The 12,252-nt window shown below is 43.2% G+C and overlaps 1 protein-coding gene across 1 annotated transcript in view; it reads left to right on the forward strand.

Annotated features, from left to right (window-relative positions):
* Window positions 1–1,153: 1,153 nt before the first annotated feature.
* Window positions 1,154–12,252, forward strand: part of chrnb3a (cholinergic receptor nicotinic beta 3 subunit a) — a 24,564-nt gene continuing 13,465 nt past the window's right edge. Inside the window, exon 1 of the mRNA XM_046335994.1 lies at window positions 1,154–1,592. Within this exon, the coding sequence (XP_046191950.1) occupies window positions 1,529–1,592 (64 nt within the window). The 5' untranslated portion in view covers window positions 1,154–1,528. The remainder of the gene's footprint in view (window positions 1,593–12,252) is intronic.

Below are 12,252 nucleotides of genomic sequence, written 5' to 3' on the forward strand. Positions count from 1 at the left end.
AACAGATATATACTGTAGTCTAATGAGAGGTCCTGTAACAGATATATACTGTAGTCTAATGAGAGGTCCTGTAACAGATATATACTGTAGTCTAATGAGAGGTCCTGTAACAGATATATACTGTAGTCTAATGAGAGGTCCTGTAACAGATATATACTGTAGTCTAATGAGAGGTCCTGTAACAGATATATACTGTAGAGAGGTCCTAATGAGAATGGTCCTGTAACAGATATATACTGTAGTCTAATGAGAGGTCCTGTAACAGATATATACTGTAGTCTAATGAGAGGTCCTGTAACAGATATATACTGTAGTCTAATGAGAGGTCCTGTAACAGATATATACTGTAGTCTAATGAGAGGTCCTGTAACAGATATATACTGTAGTCTAATGAGAGGTCCTGTAACAGATATATACTGTAGTCTAATGAGAGGTCCTGTAACAGATATATACTGTAGTCTAATGAGAGGTCCTGTAACAGATATATACTGTAGCCTAATAAGAGGTCTGTAACAGATATACTGTAGCCTAATGAGAGGTCCTGTAACAGATATATACTGTAGCCTAATGAGAGGTCCTGTAACAGATATATACTGTAGCCTAATGAGAGGTCCTGTAACAGATATATACTGTAGCCTAATGAGAGGTCCTGTAACAGATATATACTGTAGCCTAATGAGAGGTCCTGTAACAGATATATACTGTAGTCTAATGAGAGGTCCTGTAACAGATATATACTGTAGTCTAATGAGAGGTCCTGTAACAGATATATACTGTAGCCTAATGAGAGGTCCTGTAACAGATATATACTGTAGCCTACTGGTGAGGAGTCACAGTGACTGGTGATTTACTGCCATGGGGATTCTCACTGCTTGTAACACCGTGTGCGCGTGTGCGAGCTTGAGCGTGTGTGTGTCAGTGGTCTCTTTAGGTCGCTGGTGGTCCTGGGCCATTTCTCATTCAAATGTGACTGGTGATTCCTGAAGGGATTGGAAGGTTTTGTAAAATGTGTAGCCTACAATTAGGCTATAAATTACATTCATATATACTGCATAAATAATGAATCCTATACCGCCATATCCCTCCGTTATTATAGAACACGCCACGCGCACCCCCTGTCTCCATCACATTCCGCCGTCTCCCCTCCCTCATCTGCCGCTGGGCCAGCCCCCCTACCGAACACCGGATTTTGAGCGCGTGCACCCGGTCGGCTTGCTCGAGCATCCACACTGGGACACAAATTGAAACTCTTAGAGGAAACACAGAAATAAGAAGTCCTGCCGCTGTAAAACAGTTGTAATAATAATGGAGCAACAACAGCGTCGTTTTCATTCCTGTCCGTCCTTCATAATTTAATCGTTACATCTTTCCGAAGCGGGCAAAGCACGTCCCGCTGTTATACTAGTCTAGGCTACGGACCGACTGATTGTTGTAATACGGACGGATTTGTGTACGCAGGAGATGATATAACGCACCCTGAAGACGACTGGAACGAGAACGGGTAACTGGAGCCGCGCGAAGAGGAAGCATGAAGTTTGCGGTTGCAGTGTTGTGGCTGTTGTGGTTCTCGGTCGGCGATGCCACTATTGAAGGTAGGCATAAGGGACAAGGCATAATCAATGCTACAGGAACCAGAGAGCCTAATATACAGTGGTTTGAGTTAATAGTGTTCTCTGTGAATGCATTGTTGTTCTATATAGCCAGGTTTAGCCTGCCGCAGGGTCCACTTTGAAATGTCCATAATCAGATAGGCCTATTGATTTGATTTCAAACGGGACACAGAACCGCTAGACGTCCCATTCTCTCCCACCAATGCAGTGCCAATAACCCGTTAGGTTTATCAGTTAGATCAAGTGAAGGATATATATGTAGGCTATACAGCTGCAGAAAATGATTTATTTAACGGGTGGACGTGTAGCGCCCTCCCTGGGTCGAGTAAAGGACTCGTCCCCTTGGATACAAAACAAAAGACCATAACATTGATTGTTCAATGGGAGTAAACAAACAAACAAATAAACAATTACCAAGGCAGCCTACAGCTGTTGCCGATCCTAAGTTAAACATGTGTCTACCTACGGTTGTGTTGCTTGACTCAAACCAAGCGGTACATGAAGCCTGTTCTACACTTTGTCTGCATAGTTTATATCAGGCCCATGTGACAATATAGAGGGCTCGGTTCAGTTCACCTCTCCTTCAGTCCACTCAGCGTTAGCTGTGAAAGTGGTATCTATCGTTCTTCTATATTGAGTAGACTGTATTACACTGATATATACTGTAACAAATGAGAGGTCCTGTGTATACTGTAGTAACAGATAGATGGGATATGATAGTCTGAATGTAGGGTCAGTAACAGATAGAGAATGGGATATGATACTGTTGTAATGCATCACAGTAACAGATAGATGGGATATGATGATCTGTAGATCCAAATGGCAGATAGGGACCTCCATGTAGATAATACTGATAGGCTCTGTGCCCCATGATCCTGATGGTCTGTAACACACATAACAGATCAGATGGTGATATGTATAGATCTGTACCACCTCAGAGTTCACCACCTCAGATAGAATGTAGGTATAATGTGTAACATTTCTCCGTAATTCACAATGGCAATGGAGGTTAATCAGATAAAATGGGTTACATGAGAGACTCTGTAACAGATGTAACTGAGCCTACATGGACGATATGTATATTGTACCAATGACTGTCCCAACAGATACTGCTCAGAAAATGAGAGAGAACATCATGGGCCCGTATGTAGATAAACCATCCAAGTAACAGTAATCTCGATAGTGATGGGAGTACTGACCTGAAATTCTTCATCGGAGATGACCAAATCCCAACAGTGTAGAGGGTCCTGCCTGATATGTATGTAAGCCTGAAGGACAAAGACCAGGTGCAACAGCTGGGATATGTAGTAGCCTACAGTCCATCGACAACACCCAGTACCTGGAAAGATTAAAGGCCTGGGTCTGCATTTGGTCTCCTAACACCGTGTTGTGGCCCTTAGCACTGTGTGTTGTAATCTCAACAGTGATGGAAAGAGGTCCACAGGCTATTTCTCAAAATGTTGTTCCACGATGCCTGGATAGGCCTTGGAGATGGTGTCCTCAAGCTGTCACCAGTCTAACAGATTCAAGTGTGCAAAAACCAGGCTCCAAATGACACTGAATGAATCTCGTTATGGTGAGCAACAACGCCACCGACCTTGTGGGCCAAATGGAGGCCAGGAAAAGCAGTCCAGGAGGCAACAGCAGCCTCAGACATGCTGACATTGTGGGTCATGTTCAGAAATGAGGAGTCCTGTGTAAAACTAGTTGTGCTAATTGGAGTAACCACTGCACCAGTCCGTCCTTCAAGATGGTTAAAGTTACACATCAGAAGGGGCTGCAAGGTGGGCAGTTATCTCTCTTGCCTGGGACAGTGGACTGTTGTATGGGACAGTGTGTGAAGAGGAAGATATGGAAGGATCTGTGGGCCGACTGGAACGAGAACGGTAACTGGAGCTTTTCCACAACATGACGTCCTTCCAACACCAGTGTCTTCACCAATGTATGTGAAGATCCGGACCTGTGCCCTGTTCCATGCCATGTGAACCTCAGGCACATTCTCACAGGCTGTAAAACAAGCCTGCTACAGGATCCTACACTTGGCGTCACATGGTTAAAAACCTTGTGTCCGCCCTGGAGGACAAGCGAGCTGCCACCAACTCCCTTTACCACCCACAGCAGCATCACACTCCTTGGACAAACTTTGTCCATAATCAGATAAACCACCGAAGATTTCTACGCCACACAGACCAGCTGCGTCCCATTCTCCCCGACTGGAAAATGCTAGTGACATTGGCCGGCAACTTGTGTTTCCTCCGGAGATAGATCACCACCCTAAGACCTGACATGGTGCTCTGGTCCCACAGCTGCAGAAAAGGTCTTCATCATTGAGCTCACAGTACCCTGGGAAAACTCAGTAGATGAGGCTTATACAAAACATCTGCGCTATAACATGATTGTTCTGGGTAAACAAACATCAAATGGAACACAGTGGAGGTGGGCTGCAGAGGTTTTGTGGCAACATCTACAACCAGACTGCTTAGAGACCTGGGAATTAAGGGCCAGAGCCAGCGTTCGGCAATCAAAGCTGTATCAGAGGCGGCAGAAGGCAGCAGTCAGTGGCTCTGGATGAAGAGGAAAGAGATGGAGGGTTCAGCTGGGCCCTTGAAGTGTCTATCGCCATATGGTAGAACAATGATTGATCAGGGAGGAGGACGCCCAGCCATGATAGATGGGATGTTTGCTATCACAACAGTAACAGACTAGATGGGATATGATAGTTGTAACCCACAGTAATAGATAGATGGGAAAGGCAGCCACTGTCCCCAACAGATACTGTTCATTAACTCTTGGATGCAAAGGATGTAACACTCATCCTGTAATCAGTAATAGATAGATGGGATATGATAGACTGTATTACACACAGTAACAGATAGATGGGATATGATAGATTGTATCACACAGTAATAGATAGATGGGATATGATAGATTGTAACACACAGTAATAGATAGATGGGATATGATAGATTGTATCACACAGTAATAGATAGATGGGATATGATAGATTGTAACACACAGTAATAGATAGATGGGATATGATAGATTGTAACACACAGTAACAGATAGATGGGATATGATATATTGTAACAAACAGTAACAGATAGATGGGATATGATATGTTGTAACACACAGTAATAGATAGATGGGATATGATAGATTGTAACAAACAGTAACAGATAGATGGGATATGATATGTTGTAACACACAGTAACAGATAGATGGGATATGATATACTGTAACAAACAGTAACAGATAGATGGGATATGATATGTTGTAACAGATAGATGGGATATGATATGTTGTAATACACAGTAACAGATAGATGGGATATGATGTTGTAACACACAGTAACAGATAGATTGAGTATGGTTGTGTGTGTCTGTGTGTGTGTCTGTGTGTGTGTGTCTGTGTGTGTGTCCATGTGTGTACCTGTGTGTCCATGTGTGTCCATGTGTGTACCTGCGTGTCCATGTGTGTACCTGTGTGTCCATGTGTGTACCTGCGTGTCCATGTGTGTACCTGTGTGTCCATGTGTGTACCTGTGTGTCCATGTGTGTACCTGTGTGTCCATGTGTGTCCATGTGTGTACCTGTGTGTCCATGTGTGTACCTGTGTGTCCATGTGTGTCCATGTGTGTACCTGTGTGTCCATGTGTGTGAGCAGTTGGCGCCCAGTGCTGTTCTAAGATCAGCTCTCTGTGCCAAACCCTTGACCTCGAACCACCAGGAGTCAAATAACAATCTGACCCCAGATACAGTATGCTGCTAGGAAACAGTACAACCTGTCAGGCGCACACACACACACACACACACACACACACACACACACACACACACACACACACACACACACACACACACACACACACACACACACACACACACACACACACACACACACACACACACACACACACACACACACACACACACACACACACACACACACACACACACACACACACACACACACACACACACACACCTCGAGGGAGGATGAGAGATGAGGGACAGGGTTAATCTTTTTGAAAAGTGTTACATTCCTCTTGGGTCCTTGTCCCTTTGCATTGTGGGTAAACAACAGTTGAGATGGAGAGGTTGAGTATACCTAGAGGTCGAAGGTCTATATCTGGAGACCATCTGTGTGTTTTACACTGTAGCAGACTGACCTGTTATACGCGCAGTTACAGCCACTGTCCATGGTGCTGAACTCTCTTACGTTTTACACTGTAGTAGACTGGCCTTTTGTAAACTGGCCTTTTATACAGTGCTATGGCTATTTCTTCCCTTTACAAACTCATAGATTCTCTTAAAGGGAAAATCTATAGTTGCGACATCCATTGTTGGACTAAATTATTGATATGTACCCATTGATTCTTGAAGAATTCGAATGTCGGAAGCCAAAATATAAGCTTATTCTACTCCAATGTTTGTTAACAAAAGTAAATGTATTCTATCTATAATTGTGATGTCGTGGACGGTCAGCCCTTGCATCCATAGCTCTGTTTATGAATATGATAGTGTTTCCATTTCTCCAGCCCCACCCTATCGGTTTTGACCTATCCAGCATATAGATAGATAATACTCAGACATCAGGTATACAAAGTGTTTTCAGTCATAACTATTATCGATCCTGAGCTTTGTCAGTCCCACTCCTCAGCTACCCTCAAACCCTCCCATCTATATCCGTAGCTATTTACAGAACCTGAGCGGGGAAAACTCTTTGTTGTTGTTCCAACTGCTGATCTCCCCTTTAAGGACCTCTACACTCTTTGTTGTTGTTCTAACTGCTGATTTCCCCTTTAAGGACCTCTACACTCTTTGTTGTTGCTCCAACTGCTGATTTCCCCTTTAAGGACCTCTACACTCTTTGTTGTTGTTCTAACTGCTGATTTCCTCTTTAAGGACCTCTACACTCTTTGTTGTTGTTCTAACTGCTGATCTCCCCTTTAAGGACCTCTACACTCTTTGTTGTTGTTCTAACTGCTGATTTCCCCTTTAAGGACCTCTACACTCTTTGTTGTTGCTCTAACTGCTGATTTCCCCTTTAAGGACCTCTACACTCTTTGTTGTTGTTCTAACTGCTGATTTCCCCTTTAAGGACCTCTACACTCTTTGTTGTTGCTCTAACTGCTGATTTCCCCTTTAAGGACCTCTACACTCTTTGTTGTTGTTCTAACTGCTGATTTCCCCTTTAAGGACCTCTACACTCTTTGTTGTTGTTCTAACTGCTGATTTCCCCTTTAAGGACCTCTACACTCTTTGTTGTTGCTCTAACTGCTGATTTCCCCTTTAAGGACCTCTACACTCTTTGTTGTTGCTCTAACTGCTGATTTCCCCTTTAAGGACCTCTACACTCTTTGTTGTTGCTCTAACTGCTGATTTCCCCTTTAAGGACCTCTACACTCTTTGTTGTTGCTCTAACTGCTGAATTCCCCTTTAAGGACCTCTACACTCTTTGTTGTTGCTCTAACTGCTGATTTCCCCTTTAAGGACCTCTACACTCTTTGTTGTTGCTCTAACTGCTGATCTCCCCTTTAAGGACCTCTACACTCTTTGTTGTTGCTCCAACTGCTGATCTCCCCTTTAAGGACCTCTACACTCTTTGTTGTTGCTCCAACTGCTGATCTCCCCTTTAAGGACCTCTACACTCTTTGTTGTTGTTCTAACTGCTGATCTCCCCTTTAAGGACCTCTACACTCTTTGTTGTTGCTCCAACTGCTGATCTCCCCTTTAAGGACCTCTACACTCTTTGTTGTTGCTCCAACTGCTGATCTCCCCTTTAAGGACCTCTACACTCTTTGTTGTTGTTCTAACTGCTGATCTCCCCTTTAAGGACCTCTACACTCTTTGTTGTTGCTCCAACTGCTGATCTCCCCTTTAAGGACCTCTACACTCTTTGTTGTTGCTCCAACTGCTGATCTCCCCTTTAAGGACCTCTACACTCTTTGTAACACTTATTTCATGTAAATGTTGGATCAGGGTTATTACATGTGTTTGTAGCGGGTGGGGGGGGGGGCTGAGAGCAGAGAGCTATTCCTATGTTTGTTGTAAGAATAACTTTTTACCCAGTCAGAGCTTAAGTCTGACTTAAGCTCAACACTGCAATGGCCCAACTGAGTGATACATGGCTGCCATTTTGTGTCCACAAGGCCATGTCCCACATCAGCAGTTTCACTACATGAGGTGACAAAACCCATTGATCAAATTGCAACTGGGAGAAGATGAGTTTTGCAATGAGCCTCGGTGTGGAAGGGTTCATGACTTCTCACGCTGACATGTAGCTGTGTTTCTATCTGTTCACTGCTCCGGCGCATTGACCGCCTCCCAAATTACACCCTATTCCGTGTATCGCCTCATAAGGCTCTGTTCAAAGTAGTGTACTATGTAGGGAATATGAGGCCATTAGGGGCACAAACATTGTTTCCATCTCCCTTCTCGGTGGTAGGGAGTGTCATGGCTCTATTGTGAGCAGATGGTGCCAGGGTCATGCGGCCGTACCAATTATACCCCCCCACACCCCCAACACAAACACACACAAAGTTTCAGTCAAACACCAAACACAGTCTCAGTCAAAGAGACTGTAGATTCACATCGAGACTTATATATATGATGCAATGCAAAGCAATAACAGTCAGGTATTCAAGAACACACATACACACACACACACACACACACACACACACACACACACACACACACACACACACACACACACACACACACACACACACACACACACACACACACACACACACACACACACACACACACACACACACACACACACACTGTGAGGTAGAATCTCCAGAATAAGCTGGACTGTAGCTTTACTGATTGCCATCTCCTATTACAAAGACAAGACAACCTCCAGACTATTCCCAACAGAGGACTTTACTGACCTATCACAGATGGGAATGGTCTCAAACAGAATAGAAACACGGAATGGAGGTATGATAAATACAATTACTGCAACAAACATGTAAAGGATATAATAGAAGACAATAGGAATAGGTAGTAACAATAACAGAGGACTGTATAAATACACTGCCACAGTGAATGGTTGGCTATTACATAGTAACAGGCAATAACAGAGGACTGTATGAAGTGGATAACAGATAGATCATAGAAAATACTGGCTAATTATTACTGACGGTAATATAAGTAAAAACACAATAGTAGCAATATGGAGAAACTAAGCAACACCAGCTATTAGCACACAATGCTACAATAACACCAGCTATACTAGTGCACAATGCTACAATAACACCAGCTATACTAGCACACAATGCTACAATAACACCAGCTATACTAGCACACCATTTTTTAAATGATTTAACCTTTATTTAACTAGGCAAGCCAGTTAAGAACAAATTCTTATTTACAATGACGGCCTAGGAACAGTGGGTTAACTGCCTTGTTCGGGGGCAGAGCGACAGATTTTTACCTTGTTAGCTCGGGAATTCGATCTAGCAACTTTTCGGTTACTGGCCCAAAGCTCTAACCAGTAGGCTACCTGCCGCCCAATGCTACAATAACACCAGCTATACTAGTGCACAATGCTACAATAACACCAGCTATACGAGCACACAATGCTATAATAACACCACCCATACTAGCTCACAATGCTACAATTACACCATCTATACTAGCTCACAATGCTACAATAACACCAGCTATACTAGCACACAATGCTACAATAACACCACCCATACTAGCTCACAATGCTACAATTACACCATCTATACTAGCTCACAATGCTACAATAACACCAGCTATACTAGCACACAATGCTACAATAACACCAGCTATATTAGCACAAAATGCTACAATAACACCAGCTATACTAGCACACAATGCTACAATAACACCACCCATACTAGCTCACAATGCTACAATTACACCATCTATACTAGCTCACAATGCTACAATAACACCAGCTATACTAGCACACAATGCTACAATAACACCAGCTATATTAGCACAAAATGCTACAATAACACCAGCTATACTAGCACACAATGCTACAATAACACCAGCTATACTAGCACACCATTTTTTAAATGATTTAACCTTTATTTAACTAGGCAAGCCAGTTAAGAACAAATTCTTATTTACAATGACGGCCTAGGAACAGTGGGTTGACTGCCTTGTTCGGGGGCAGGGCGACAGATTTTTACCTTGTTAGCTCGGGAATTCGATCTAGCAACTTTTCGGTTACTGGCCCAAAGCTCTAACCAGTAGGCTACCTGCCGCCCAATGCTACAATAACACCAGCTATACTAGTGCACAATGCTACAATAACACCAGCTATACGAGCACACAATGCTACAATAACACCACCCATACTAGCTCACAATGCTACAATTACACCATCTATACTAGCTCACAATGCTACAATAACACCAGCTATACTAGCACACAATGCTACAATAACACCACCCATACTAGCTCACAATGCTACAATTACACCATCTATACTAGCTCACAATGCTACAATAACACCAGCTATACTAGCACACAATGCTACAATAACACCAGCTATATTAGCACAAAATGCTACAATAACTCCAGCTATACTAGCACATAATAACCCCAGCTATACTAGCAGACAATGCTACAATAGCACCACACACACACACACATGCATGCATGCACTCTCTCTCTCTCTCTCTCTGGGCTATAGGAACCATACAGTGTGATGTATTTATTGCTATTTCCAGGGTTGGTGATAGTCTGCTGCAGTCCCATCCATAAACCCATCACCAGGATAGGAGGACACACACACATATACATGTGCATACACAACACACACAACACAACACACACACCATCCACAGGATGGAGAGTCCCACTCACCACTGCCATGCAGACTACAGCTACAGTGCTGTTGATGCAGTTATTCAGTTGATGTATTAGTTCATCTCCTCTAGCTATCATGGCCCTTCAGAGAGATAGGGGTGTGTAGGGCAGGAGGGCCGTTGATTGGTGGTGGATAGAGAAGGTAAATACATTTGAGTCCGTCTCCTTTAGTCAATTAAAAGAATGGCAGACTCGTAAACAACACATGCTGGGCCTCTTATAGCGTTCGTCTCTCTCTCTCTCGCTCTCACTCTCTCTCTCTGGCTCTGTCTCTGTCTCTGCCTCTCTCTCACTCTTTCTCTGCTTCTCTCTCACTCTCACTCTCTCTCTCTGGCTCTGTCTCTGTCTCTGCCTCTCTCTCACTCTTTCTCTGCTTCTCTCTCGCTCTCTACCTCTCTCTCTCTCGCTCTTTCTCTGTCTCTCTCTCTCTCTCTCTTTGCTCCACTCTGTCTCTGCCTCTCTCTGTCTCTGCCTCTCTCTCGCTCTTTCTCTGTCTCTCTCTCTCTCACTCTTTGCTCCACTCTGTCTCTGCCTCTCTCTGCCTCTCTCTCGCTCTTTCTCTGCCTCTCTCTCTCTCACTCTTTGCTCCACTCTGTCTCTGCCTCTCTCTGTCTCTGCCTCTCTCTCGCTCTTTCTCTGTCTCTCTCTCTCTCACTCTTTGCTCCACTCTGTCTCTGCCTCTCTCTCGCTCTCTACCTCTCTCTCTCTCTCTCGCTCTCCTTCTTCCTCTCTCTTTCCTCTGTCTCAGAGACAATGAATGTGGTAATGTGAGGCTAGTGTTTTGGGTCCCTCTGTTTCTGTCCTCCTCTTATCTGCTCTCTCCACATCCCTCCCTTTCTCTATTCATTTTTTCACACTCCATATCCTTCTCTCTCTATCCCACACCAGGGGTTCAGCCACAGCCAAACACCACACACTAATACCAGTGAGCTCTCAAAGCATTTAACACAATCCGTGTGTGTGTGTGGTTGTGTGTGCGTGTGTGTTAAGTTACTATGATTCAGCTCTCTGTGGCTAAGACTAACATAGACTGTAACACTCACTACTCAAACCATGTAATGTAGCATTGAGTGTATGTATCTCTCTCTAGTGTAGATCCATTCTAATCACTAAGGGTGATGTCATGTTATTATTGTCTAAAGGGTTGTTGATGATGTCATGTTATTATTGTCTAAAGGGTTGATGATGATGTCATGTTATTACAGTCTAAAGGGTTGATGATGATGTCATGTTATTATTGTCTAAAGGTTTGATGATGATGTCATGTTATTATTGTCTAAAGGGTTGATGATGATGTCATGTTATTATTGTCTAAAGGGCTGATGATGATGTCATGTTATTATTGTCTAAAGGGTTGATGATGATGTCATGTTATTATAGTCTAAAGGGTTGATGATGATGTCATGTTATTATTGTCTAAAGGGTTGATGATGATGATGTCATGTTATTATTGTCTAAAGGGTTGATGATGATGTCATGTTATTATAGTCTAAAGGGTTGATGATGATGTCATGTTATTATAGTCTAAAGGGTTGATGATGATGTCATGTTATTATTGTCTAAAGGGTTGATGATGATGTCATGTTATTATTGTCTAAAGGGTTGATGATGATGTCATGTTATTACAGTCTAAAGGGTTGATGATGATGTCATGTTATTACAGTCTAAAGGGTTGATGATGATGTCATGTTATTACTGTCTAAAGGGTTGATGATGATGTCATGTTATTACAGTCTAAAGGGTTGATGATGATGTCATGATATTATTGTCTAAAGGGTTGA

This window comes from Oncorhynchus gorbuscha, unplaced genomic scaffold (assembly GCF_021184085.1).
Source record: "Oncorhynchus gorbuscha isolate QuinsamMale2020 ecotype Even-year unplaced genomic scaffold, OgorEven_v1.0 Un_scaffold_893, whole genome shotgun sequence".
NCBI lineage: Eukaryota > Metazoa > Chordata > Actinopteri > Salmoniformes > Salmonidae > Oncorhynchus > Oncorhynchus gorbuscha.